This window comes from Pan troglodytes, chromosome 6, assembly GCF_028858775.2.
Source record: "Pan troglodytes isolate AG18354 chromosome 6, NHGRI_mPanTro3-v2.0_pri, whole genome shotgun sequence".
In the NCBI taxonomy this organism is placed as follows: Eukaryota; Metazoa; Chordata; class Mammalia; order Primates; family Hominidae; genus Pan; species Pan troglodytes.
In genome coordinates this window covers 147,578,155-147,591,503 of record NC_072404.2, presented here as the reverse complement: position 1 = coordinate 147,591,503, position 13,349 = coordinate 147,578,155, and the positions used below count along the sequence as shown (strand labels likewise).

The 13,349-nt window shown below is 52.3% G+C and overlaps 1 protein-coding gene across 2 annotated transcripts in view; it reads left to right on the top strand.

Moving 5' to 3' along the window:
* The window catches only part of PLXNA4 (plexin A4), a 451,572-nt gene that overhangs the window by 359,806 nt on the left and 78,417 nt on the right, over window positions 1–13,349 (top strand). For both annotated transcript variants that reach the window (XM_024358047.3, XM_024358046.3), the window contains exons 10-12: window positions 4,329–4,529; window positions 12,098–12,194; window positions 12,681–12,871. In XM_024358047.3, coding sequence (XP_024213815.3) covers window positions 4,329–4,529; window positions 12,098–12,194; window positions 12,681–12,871 — 489 coding nt within the window. The remainder of the gene's footprint in view (window positions 1–4,328; window positions 4,530–12,097; window positions 12,195–12,680; window positions 12,872–13,349) is intronic.

Sequence of the window (13,349 nt, the reverse complement as noted above, 5' to 3'; positions counted from 1 at the left end):
TTTAGAAGCACCGTGCCAGCAGCCAGAGGAAAAGACCCAATATATATTTCTGATGTCACAATATTCCAGGGACTACACAATTCATCGAATCCAAACCAATCTCTTTATTTTATGAATAAAGAGACCCAGAGGGTTTGAGGGGCTTGCCCAAGGCCAAATGGCTGGCAGATCTCCTGTCTCATAGCACATGGAGCATGCAACTTTACAATGTCATTTCCCAGAAGTGGAGGCTGCTGTTTGGGGAGCAGTGGCCAGAACTGGGACCTCCCTGCCAGTCCCCCTTGTGTTTGGGACACTTAGAGCTATTTAAGTTAGGCAGACTTATCCTAAGATGTGAAGGCCAGAGGAGTGGAATAAGCTGGGTGGGAACTGCTGGGGTATTTGCAGAAAATTACATGGAGGCAGGAGCAAGGGAGATGGGTCTTTTGGAAATGAGGTGGGAAAAGGGAGCAGATGAGGGACAAGACGCAACCTGGGTTGGGAAGAAAGAGGAGGAAAGAACAAACATTTGCTGAATGTCCACTCACTCTGGACCAGACACTTTATATGTGTTAGTTTATGGAATCCCCAAAATGGTCATTTGGGAGAGGAATTTTCAGTCCCTAGTCATGGTTAAGCCAAGCAATGGTGAGAGCACTTGTTCAAGACTCTGAAACTAGCCAGGGAGTGGGAGAGACAGACTTGTTCTCACAGTTACAGGATTCCCAGCCAGACTCCTGCTGGGTGAGAAGCCTTCAAGGTGAAGATAAAGGTCTGGGTGCCCTGAGTCCCTGGGCCATGAAACAGGGCCTCGGGCTCACATCCTGGAGGAACACGAAAGTTTATCTGAAGTTGCCCTGGAGTGTCAGATCTGTAGGTGATTTTGCATCTGGAATCTCAGCGCAAGGCAGGTCAGGATCTGGGATGCTGGGGTGGGAGGAAGGGGCAGGGTGGTGGAAGTGGTCCCTTCATGCCTTGTTGCCTAGGGAGAAATTGCCATTTTACATTTCAATTAGGAGGGACACTGGGGTCAATCAGCAGCGCCACTAGAGGAAAATGTGCCCAGCCCAGCCCTGGGCCTCTCCAATTATTATTAATGAACTTACTCTCAGAGCTGCCAACCTTTTTATATGCAAACTAGGCCTTTATGGGGCTACCGATAATCAGGACTCATTAGAGAACTCATCACAAGCCTCACTAAGAATCTTACAGGGGACGTGGGAGACAGGTTTTGCTGCTCCCCATGTCTTGGACAAGAACAGTCCAGCCCCCAGGCAGGGTTCCAGCTCAGCTCCGGAGGGTTTCACAGCTCCGAGTCCCCTGGACTTCAGGGGGACCCTTGCTGACTGACCAGCCCATCCTGAGGTGGTCCTGCCCACTGGTGGGAACTCTCCTGTTTCATGAAGGGCAGAAACTTGGTGACTCAGGCAGTTGGCATCTGAGTTCTTCAGCTACTAGCTCATCTGCTGATACCGAGCCCTTCTTTCTCCTCTCCTTGCCTCAGTTTCTCCTTTGCAAAATAGATGGGGTCCATGAGGGTAGTCAGAGGATTCTGAGATTCCCACACCCTCAGGGCCTCATTTCTCAGTGGCAACATGTGGATGCGGGAGGTGGAGGGAAGAGATTCCAAGGCCTCCTGGCTCTCACTCCCAGTGCGACCAGATCTGATTCCCTCCAGGGACTGTGGCAGGAGAGAGAGTCAGGCTCCTTGCTGCTTCAGGGGAGGGGAAGCTGCCCAGGGCTCAGGCAGAGGGAGGGTGGAGTCTAGTGGAGCCTGGACTCACAGCAACCCCATTCTCAAGGATCTGCTCTCCTCGAGCTGCCAACATCACTCTCCTCCCACCCCAGTTCTGAGCTCCATCATTTTCACAAATCGCTTCTTTCCTCTGTGTGCCACATTCCCACCTTGCTAGAGTAGCGGCTGTGGTGGGGGCACAGGATGGAGCTGCTAAGACTCTCCCCAAGTGGCTACCTGGCGTCTCCAGAGACCCACACACTGTAGAGCCTCAGACCACATGTGAGGTGAAGGCCAAGACCAAGGCCCCTGTTCTCTTCCTGCTGGCCCGCCTGCCTGCTGCTCCTCTTCATTGTTTTATAATTGTGGGAAAATACACATATCATAACATTTACCATCTGAACCGGTTTTAAGGATATAGTTCAGTGGCGTTAAGTACATTTCACATTGTTGTACAGCTGTCACCACCATCCCCAACTGAGGCTCTGGTCCCATCAAACAACTACCCAACCTGCCTCCCCTTAGACATCACCATTCTACTTTCTATCTCTATGAATTTGACTGCTCAAGGGACCTCCCACAAGTGGAACCCTGCAGTATTTGCCATTTTGTGGCTGGCTTATTTCACTGAGCATAATGTCCCCAAGGTTCATCCATGTTATAGCAGAGTTTCCTCCCTTTTTAAGGCTGAGTAATATTCCATTGTATGAATAGGCCACATTTTGTTTACCCATTCATTCCTCAGTGAACACCTGGGTTGCTTCTACCTTTTGGCTGTTGTGAATGATGCTGTTGTGAACATGGGTGTGCAGATTTCTGAGTCCTTGTTTTCAGTTCCTCTGGGCACATAAACCCAGGAGTGGAATTTCTGGATCTGCGGCTCCTCTTTCAGCTGCCCTTCAGGATAAAGGTGATAGCAGCCTGTAGGGGTGTGGGAGGAGGGATTAGTTTAATGGGCCTGGGGCACTCCCATGAAGCAAGGCTCCACTGCTGGTCCATCTGTGGACCATGGTCTTGCTCCTTCAGCTTCCTCTCTGTCTCCTAGCTTCCCTTATAGCTTTCTCTCTCCCTTTCTTGCTTCCATTTCCCCTGCCTCTCTTTCCCTCCTCTTTTCTTGTTGGATGATCAGAAAGGATGGAGGGAACAACCACTCCAAATCATGGAATCATGATGGGTTAAGATGGATAGGGCCTTGGAGTCCCACTCAACTGATAGATAAGGAAATTGAGTTTCAAATGGGCTGTGATGTGCTCAGAGTTCCAGAGCTCATCAGCAGCTCAGGGGTACTAGAGTTAGTTCAAGCCTTCTCCCTCTGAGCCTAAGTCTTGTTATGGTGTAGCTCGCAATGGCACAGGGAGATATTTGGCTCATGTTTGCTCTGGGACCTGGGAGGGACAGCTGCCAGTTGCCTAAATGCCTAGAACCCCTCCCTTCCACCATTTCCCAGTGGCTTCCTTTCTGCCTTACTCTGCTGAGGACAAGTGTTAAGGTGTGGGGAGAGAAGCCTCTGCTGAGAGTTGGTGGTGAACCCATGACAAAGCACCATCAGAAAGAACACGTGCGTCATGCTTTTGATGATCAACCTGCCCAGGAACCATCTGTCTTGGCATGCCCCAGACGGTGCCACAGATGGAGGAATCTGGGGGATGGTGGGACCTGCCTGGCACAGGGGATGCCCAGGCCATGCTTGTGTTATGGAAGGCCTCACGCCTGCCCACATCCATCAGCAAGAGCTAGAATACTGACTCTCCTCCACACAGCTCCTGAGAATACAGCAACACACCAACTCCTACCACTCAACTGGGCAGAGCACCCACCCTCCTTCTTCTGACCTCCTTATGTCCCCAGCCCTCCCTGGACAAAGCTGATAGCCCCAGGAAAAAGGGGCCCAGTGATTCACTGTCTCCATCCCAAAGGCCATCTGGGCTCCTGTGGCTCCAGGGCTAAGTGTGCCCATTGCTAGCATCCAGAAAGAGCTCAGAGTGTTTCTACTCTGAGAGGCATTTCTTTGGGGCCAGGACATCCTAGAGCTTGGTCAGAAGCTTTCTGGATTTATGAGGGCTCTGGGGCCCATTCCAGAACATTCTTAAACATCAGATTCAGCCCATGTAGGGAAGGCCCTCCCAGCCCCCCTGCAGCAGTCAAGACTCACATTCCAGGGGCAGAACAGGGCCCAGGGCTTTGCCTCTCTGTGGAGCTTCTCACATGGTCTGTGCATCCCAATTCTTGACAGCCTGGAACTTAGCAGGCAAAGAGATCGTCAGTCCCCAGTGGGAGGGGAGGCCTAGCCCGCAGAGGCAGTCTCTACTAGGGTAGAAGGGTGCCAGGAGGAGGCTACAGGAGTGTCAGAGAATCCGGATTGCATAGGGAAGGTTTTCATGGAACCCAAAGAGGGTGGGGACCACCTCAAGATATGATACTAGGACTTCGGATTCCTCAGTTTCATTTCTGTCCTCAGTGCATTGCCCACTGGGTGGGCACGAGCACCTCAGGGGTCGCCTGTGGGTGTGTCCATGGAAGGGTGGAGACAGGGAACATCCGGGTTATGTCTGCAGAGGTCCTTGCTCATTTGGTTTCCTGGCTGCCCAGCCTGAGCCATGCCCTCTGTCCCCAGGACTGCCCCCAGCTGCTGCGAGTGGACAAGATCCTGGTGCCCGTGGAGGTGATCAAGCCTATCACGCTGAAGGCCAAGAACCTCCCCCAGCCCCAGTCTGGGCAGCGTGGCTATGAATGCATCCTCAACATTCAGGGCAGCGAGCAGCGAGTGCCCGCCCTGCGCTTCAACAGCTCCAGCGTACAGTGCCAGAACACCTCTGTGAGTCGCCCAACCCTGCCCAATGCCAAACCAGGCCCCAGTCCCACCCGCATCACTGTTGTCTTATAGGAGCCAAATCAGCTCAGCCCTGCAGTCGTTTCCTCAACACGCACAAAACTGCCCACCTGCTTCCCCCATGCCTGCTGGCACATCCCAGCCCCATAACACCTGCCCCAGCAGTGTGCTGGGTTCTGAGGTTACCCAGGGCCTGGCCCTAGTTGTAAATGTTTTGTGATGAAGGTTGTCCATGCAAGACAGGATTAGAAGGGATATTGGACCAGCCGTGGAGCTGTGAGCCCTGTTTGTGGGCAGACGCTGGGCTCCAGGTACCTTCATGTCCATCCTCTTTCCTGAGAAGCTCTGAAAGCCCTGCGCCCTGCCTTCTCAACAAGCCCCAAAGACATCCCACCACCTTCACACCTACACAGAGGCTGTTTCTCAGCAGAGAAGGTTTCTGAGACAGACCAAGCATTGGCAGGAGGAAATAACAAATGGGAAGGAGCTGGCTAGGAGAGCGCTGCTTAGATCAGCGCAAACCCTGCCCAATGTGTAGCAAATCCACATTAAGCCCAAGCCCTATCAATGAGTAGTCAGTAGCCCCCAGGCTGCCGACAGCTGTCTACCTAATTCCTAGGTACCCCACAATGAACCCCACCTGTGTATCACCTTTCCTGACTTCCCTTCGCACCTGCCATGTTGCCTTTCCAGCTACTGCTCTGGTCTCTCTCTCTCTCTCTCTCTTTCTTTCTGGGCTCCCTTCTTTGTGCCCAGATGCTCAGAGACAAACACTAGACACATAGATTCAGAACATTTTCAAGTCATAGGAACTTTAAAGTTTTTCTTCACTGCACAAAAGAGAAAGTAGAGGCCTGGAAGCAGGGGCAGATCTAGATTTGTGGGGTGAGACATACCATTTGGAGACCTTCTTTAAGACCAAAATATAATAAGTACAACTTAGATACATAGGCCTTAGAAGGGGCTGAGTGTGCAAGTGTAGGCCCAGAAGCTGAGCTCTATTCACTTTGGGGTAATGCACCCCAAAATGTGCCAGAAGGTAAGTGACTTGCTCAAGGTCACACAACTAGTGAGTGGCAGAGGTGGTCTGGATTTGAGGACCCCTCCTATGTCACACTGCTTCCTATGTATTCTTCTAGTTGCACCTGGGCACTTACATGCAGTGTCTGTATTTGGAGATGTGATGTGCGACCAGGAGAGTCCCAGACAAAGGATTTCGTGGGACACTCTACTCTTCCTGCAGGAAGTAGTCCAGGGGGAAATGGAGCTCAGAGAGGCCCACACACTTGCCCTAGGTCACTCAGCATTACAGGGATAGAACTGGTCACTGCTCTCACAACCTCTGAAACCCCAGAAGTTGTCCCCATGGCATCCTGTGTGCCCATCCCCCTCCTCCCCTGGCTGCCAGGCTATTTTTCAGATTTCTGCAGCACTCCAGATTAAACCTGCAAGCAAAGGAGATATGAAACACCTCCTGTTTCCCCATAAATTCTGAGTTCAAGCAGATCAGCCCCAAGGGTTTGGCTCAAGTCATTCTCTCCAAAACACGACCCTCCCTATAGAAAGAGACCTGCATCTGGGTCTCACATTTGACTCTGCAGAAGGCTGGTGAGGATCTGAAGCTGTGGGGAAAACAGCCTTGTTTCTTCAGAGAAGCTGACCCAAGGATCTGGGGATGTCAGGAGGGTGGATAGAGCCTGTGGGCCTCAGATGGCTGTGCCCAAGAGAGGGACACGAGTGTCATAAAACTGGGCCCCATGGCCTGGCCTTTGGTTGACTCCGTTAATAGACAAAGATACTCCAGATAACAGCATGTGTTAGTCTTCTAAACCTCTTGGTCAGAAGATCCCTTGTGCCCTGGGGACTAACTTTAGCTTCCAAGAAGCTCTCTGGGACCCTCTGCCATTCTATTGACTGCCAGAATTGGAAGTAGATTGTGTTGAAATGTCCTCAGCATTTCCCAGGCCGAGAGCTGCCTGACCAAATGAGTCCTTAGCCATCACAGGGAACTCCCTGAACGTGGGTGTGAAATCAGAGCCTCCTGGGAACAAGAGCACAAACAGGGTCTCAGCAGCACCAGGCAGGTGAGTGCTGTCTCCTCCTTCATGGTGTCCCCATGGGGTACCTGGAGCTGGCACCATGGTCAGCACCCATGGGAAAAGGAAGGGAACGGCTGGGCTCCAGTGTGCGCACAGTCTGTTTGTCAGGTGTTGAATCCTTGGACCTCAAGAAATCAGCAAGTGACATAGCTCCTCCCCTGGGAATTTCACATCTGGAAGCCTGATGTCCCAGGACACAGTGGTCATTTCTACTTCCAGCCCCTGTTGGCATTGGAGCTGGAGGCCTGGAAGCTGCGGCTCCCTTCACCAAGAAGAGAACCTGATGTTGAAGCTCCTGGCTCATGCCCTGCCCCCAACTCAGGACCTGAGGAGGGCTCCTGCTGCACTCTGGCCCTCTGGAGTTCAGAGCTGCAGCCTCTCCATCCACCATGGGCCAGGTCTGGGTGCCCCCAGGTCACTGCTTCCAAAGCAGCTCAGCTGACTTTGCCTCCATGACTTTTTAATTTTGACACCATTAGTTGTAGGAGAGGTGATTTCTCTACCATTTTAAAGTCTGAGAAAGAAACTGAGGTAACAGAAGGGGTGCCCCTCAGACAGTAGAATGCAGGAGGAGTCCCCTTTGCTTACTAGGACGCACTGGAATCACATGGTTCAGGAGGGCTCAGCTCTGACATTTCCTGGGAGCCTCTCTTTTCATGGGGGGCAGTGGAATCCCAGTTTAAATGCTGGTCTGGGTCAGGTTGCTGCTTACCATCAAGCAATTTCCATCAAATATCTTTGGGGTCATGATCGGGGCAACCCACCCCCACCATAGTTACAGAAAACAGGGTACCATCAGACAAGAATAGACCTGAGAGGGCATCTACTTAATCCTGTTACAGATGAGGTCTCCAAGGCCCAGAGAGGGCAAGTGACCATCTCCAGATCACACAGCAAGTAAGGCACAAATTCAGAACTTGAATCCAGTTTCATAACACATCCCCTAATCAAAGGTTGAGCAAAGAACAGCAGCGAAGGGCACTTTCTACCCCAGCTTTGGTGTTATTCCTGGGAGTACAGTCTGATCAGCCTCAAAGAGGATTGTGTGGAAGGACAAATTTTTTCATTTCCTAAATCCATGAACAATTGGAAACAGCCTTGGACAAGGGATCTAACAAAGAAATCCATGAGTTTGTGATGGCAGAAGGAGGTGGGTGATAAATTGGTCTCAAAGGAGAGCAGAGAAAAAAGAAGAAAATTCAGTGTGGGAGTGACACTGGGCTGGGGTGGTGGAGCCATTTCCAACCCCATTATGCAGGGACAGGCCTTGAGCCAATGGCTGCAGCCCCCAGGGGCTGGTGGGAGGAGGACAGGGCGGACTCACAGGCAGCAGTGGAGGGGAAGCAACTGTGGGTATTCATGGCCTACTTTAGACCAATGCTCTAGGAAAATGTCAAGTGCTGCTAATAATAGTGTGTGGCCACCAGCTCTCAGAGGCTGCCAATCATGCCAGTGAGGGGGCTGCAAAGGGCATCTGGCTGGCTGAAGTGCTGGTCGTGAGGGCCGGGGCCAGGCCCAGCTTCCGCGGACTCATGCTGGCCTCTGGTTTTCTCTTGGCACCGTCATTTACCACGTGCAAAACAGGGATAGGGAAGCAATAGGAAGAGAACTTGTCCCCTTTCTACTTTACTGGGACATGGCTGAAAAGGGGTCAGCAGAGCCCTCTGGACTAGAGATGGACACAGTGTACATACCAGCTTCTTGTGTGCCATTAGGTTGTTGAGATTTGTTTGCCCAAATGGCAGAACTTTCCGGCAAAATATCTCAGATCTCGGGACAAGGGACTGGCTGGAAGAAAGAATGTCTCAGTTATATCGAGGTCTCATTTTTGCTTTAGAAGTAGAAGCTGAGGTTCACACTTTCCCAAGGTAATGGGGAAAGTCATCCATTAGCCCCGCATGGTGTGCCAGACCTTGATTGAGACACTTAACCTCCCAGCCTCCAGGAGCCTGGAGCCTGTCCTCCCTGGGCTCTGAGCTTTGTGCAGATTAACTGCCTGCTGATTACAGAGAGCTATATAAATGCTAAGTGGAGTGGAGATAGGGCGATCCTGGGGGATGGGAGCCCATGGTCCAGGCTCCCAGCTGTCTGCAGAGGCAGAGAGGCTCCGTCTGCCATGCCCACCGCTTTCCCCTACCCTGCCCCAGGCATGTTGCAGGTCATCCACAGGAGAAAGAGCCTCCAGGAACAATGGAAACTTCCCTAGAGACAGAGCGGGGCTGAGGGGGAGCTCATGGGGTTAACTATTTCTCTAATAATCATTAGATCCCAGGATTGGGGGAGAGAAAGAGAAAGAAATGCCCAGCACATGTGATCCTAATGTCTTTTTTATTTTCAATTTCTTCAAAGAGAAAATTCATGCTTGCACACATGCACGCACACACACACACACACACACACATACCAGAACACATAAGCGTTCTCATATGTATACATCCCCATACATATTAAGGGTCTGGCACAGACACACTCAATGCATGGCTGCTATTATTTTTCTGCACAAACATAAACATAGGCAACACGAATATAGTTTTGCATAGCATCCCCAACTGCATGCACATAGACTAAAATACGCAATCACATTTGAGCGCTTAGACTATATGACAGATACTATGCTCGGAGCATGCTGTGCATGATCTTGAATCCTTATGCCAATCCAAGGAGATGTGTACTGCTTTGAATTCCCACTTTACCAATGGGGAAACTAAGACTTGGATTATCTGCTCATTTCACCCAGCTGGTCACTGGCAGAACCACTTTGTGGAACTGTGTGTGTCTGTGTGTCTATGTGTGTGTGCACTTATGGATGGACATACAGATAACATGGAGATGTGTGCTAACGTCTCCTCAAGTCAGCATGCACATAAACACATTTGGGTACACAGATGCTCACATGCATATGTATGTAGGATTCTTTGCCTTCCTTTCTGTGGGATGTCAGGTCCTTCCTGAGAGGGGGCATGAGGATTTATTGATTTTTGACTAACACTCCTGGTCACCACCTGCTGCTTCCACTTTGTGTCTTGGCCAGACCTAGGCCTGAGAGCAGAAGCCAGGCTCCCATCTTGACATAGCCACTGTCAGCATCCCTCCTACAGGTCAGAGCTCAGCCCGCCCCAGAACTGCCTCTAGGTGATCAGATGGTGCTCAGTTTGGGGTGAAACAGCCAGCCCTGCTCAGAGCCATCCAGGCAGCAGCTTGAAGCCTGTTGAGATCACCTTTCCCCACTGGGACTTTCAAGGAGAGAGATGGGAAGGATGGGAAGAAATTGAATGTGGCTGGAGGAGGGAACTGGAAGCCTGGAAGTTCTCTCTCTCTCTCTGTCTTTCTCTCTCTCTCTCTCTCTCTCTCTCTCTCTCACACACACACACACACACACACACACAAACACACACAAGGAGGGAGGGCATCCTTCTCTTATACCCTTCTCCCTCCACTGGGGCAGTCCTCTGCCTCCCTACTTCTAATAGACTGCAGGGATTCTCTAACTTTAACCAGCACCGGAATCACAGAGTAGCTCCTCATCTTTAGAGATTCCAGTCCGGCAGATCTGGGATGGGCCCTGGAATCTGCATTTTAGTAGGCCCCCCGGGTGATTCTGCTGAAGGAATCCATAGACCACTCTAAGAACCACCAGTCTAAAGTGGAAGAGGTTTTCAGGACAACTTAGGACCACCCAGCCTGACCCAGCTGCAGAGACAACCTCTGGGGAGTTGATGATTGAGTTCTATGATGATCAAAGTTTCCACTGTGGTTTCTGCAGGGCTAGGAAACTTTGCTTTACTCTGTGAGCTCGGACCCTGGCCTTGGCCCAGGTGCCATTGGTCAAACGAGAGATTCAACGAGGGGGGTGCATTGCAAACTCCTCCATTGTGGGACAAACACCGAACCTAGCTCTCTGGCCCTGGCACGCATTGCCAGGGAGGAAGTTAGAACTCTGGATGCTAGGGCAGAGCCAGGAGTGGCTGGAGGTACGTCCCCCCGTGGTTGCTGTATGAGGGCAATGTCAAGTCACAGTCTGTTCTCATGGGAGCACATTCCGTAACTCAGGAATTTAGGGCAATTTTCTGCATTGAAGATTAGAACATCTCCTTTAGAAGCTCCTACAAATAGGGTGCAGACCTGTCCCTGCCCAGAGGCAGTAGCCCTCTGAGATTCTTCCCAGATGTGTTTTCCCATGTCCTGTGGCCACCCTCCCTGTCCATGAAGGTGCCATGGCCAACTTGGAGGACGGAGCCTCAGTGGCCTCCTGTGATACCCATCAACATTCCCCTAGCCCAGCCCTCCAAATTTTTAATTCAAATTAAATTTGAATTAAAACAGCCCGTAGGTTCTGCAAACACAGCTTCAAACCTGGTCCTCTGGACTAACTTCGTTCAACAAATTGCCAGGCCTCAGCCCCTCCCATGCAGAAAATCTGTCTCAATTCCATTCTTCCATCCTGCCCCTTGTGGCGAGCAGAGTCGGCTGGAATAATGAGAAAATCACCAGGTAGGGGTTGGAAATTGCTGCCCAGGGTGGGCTCTAAGTTCCCTCTGCTAACCCTCTTTCTCTGGAGACTGAGAGGGGTCTGCTATGGGAAGGCAGACTAGGGGCCATCATGCCTGGGGACTGCCCCCTCCACCATCATCTTCAAGCCAGCACCTCCCTCTTCTCTCCACCCTCCACCTCCTATCTCTTAGCCAGGTAGGGGAGCAGGACCCTGAGGAGCCCTCCGAGGACAGGAGCACAACAGGAATCTGGGCGTGAGCCTGGCTTTGAGCTGGTGACTGTCTGCAGCATCCAGGCCCAGATTTCCAGATTTGTCCTCCAAGGTCCTCAGGATTTCCCCCATCACCAACAAGCTCCCATCTAGTCCTCTTCTCTCTTAACCCCCAGCCTCTCATCCCCCTAGGGTGTAGCTCCTTCATTTCTTAGTCTCTGCAACCACCGCCCTGCCTGGGAAGTGATCACCCCTCCCCAGGTCTTTGGTAAAGCATCCACCTACCCTGGACATTTCCTGGAAATTAGAGTTCCCCAATCTAATTGCAGACTTGGGAGGGCCTAGGGACCAGGGTTTCCCTGGGCAGCCAGAGAGGAAGTGGACTCCTCCCTCGGTTTTACCTCTCAGGAAATTCCAGGCGGTGGGAGCAGGCCTCCTGCCTGAGACCCACAGGAGATGACCTAGTGGCTTGCTCCCATCTTCTCCTTGAGCTGGCATCCACAGGGGGCATGCTTGGAGGCCTGGCCCACCCCTGTGTTATCTTCCACCCCCTCTGATATGCACTTCCCTGCCTGTACACACATGTGCATGTGCATACTTGTATGCACACAAGTAGACACATGCACACAGGCACAGTCTTGGTTAGTCTTTAGCCTGTGATCTCTTAACGGCCATAGGCTGATCATTTGGGCCCTCTCTAGAACTCTCTGTGACCCCACTTTCTTCTTTCCTACTCCCCGACCTGGCTGCAGTATTCCTATGAAGGGATGGAGATCAACAACCTGCCCGTGGAGTTGACAGTCGTGTGGAATGGGCACTTCAACATTGACAACCCAGCTCAGAATAAAGGTGTGGAAGGGCTGGGGCCTAGCAGGGGAGGGAGGGGAAGGTATGGGGTAGAGAGGGAAGGAGCCGTCCTGCATTCTCTCGGGAGTCATTCTGCCCCCGCCTCCTAGTGGCTGTCCCTCTCCCTCTGAGCCCCTCCTTCACAGCCTCTCCACCATCCGTCCTTCTAGGTTACTTCTTGAGCATGGGCTCTGTACAGCTTGACCTGGGCTGAGGGCTTCTGGTAGGAGGTGGTGTGCAGAGGACTTCCTGGGAAGGGCTGCTGAGTACTGAGTGAACGGAGACCCCCAGAGCTTCCCATTTCAGTCCCTCTGCTCAGGCCTGGACTTCCTTTCAGGTTCTTTTTTGCATCAGAATGGCTAAGGGGCCAAAACTGCCTTTGTGCCCCATCACCCCAGGCTGGCACTGCACTCTTTGTCTCTCTCTGGGCCCCTCCTGTCCCCACTGCCATTCCCAAGCACCCCTTGTCCTTGCCCTTCCCCTCTGCAGTTCACCTCTACAAGTGTGGAGCCATGCGTGAGAGCTGCGGGCTGTGCCTCAAGGCTGACCCAGACTTCGCATGTGGCTGGTGCCAGGGCCCAGGCCAGTGCACCCTGCGCCAGCACTGCCCTGCCCAGGAGAGCCGGTGGCTGGAGCTGTCTGGTGCCAACAGCAAGTGCACGAACCCCCGCATCACAGAGGTAAGCCGGGGTCGGGCCTCCTGCTCCAAGTGGGCAGGCTCCAGGCTGCTGTGCCACACCCTGTGGAAACTCTGCCCAGCCGTGGTGTCAGTCACCCAGTGGTCACTGGGTGGACTTGGTTGCTCTGCCTGGCTGGATGGCACCCTAGTTTTCCTTCACGGCTTCCCCAGAAGCTTAGGCTTGGATCAGAGACTCTTTTTGGGGCTCGACTATCCTCAACGAGGGGCCCAACTCTCCTGTTGGAGTCTCTGAGGAGCTGTGTCAAAAAGGACTCAGTCCTCGCCAGCCCCTTCCTTTGTCTCTAAGAGCCTCGGTGGCAAGGCCTGAAGTTCCACCTTTGGCATCCTCACCAAGTGTCAACCCGTGATTGGAGGTTGCATGGGTGTTGGGGCACAGCCTGGCTCTGGGGAGGTGAAGAAAGTCACAACAGAGAGGCCTTTGAACTCCCCCAAAGCAAGCCCTGAGCTGTAAGATGGAG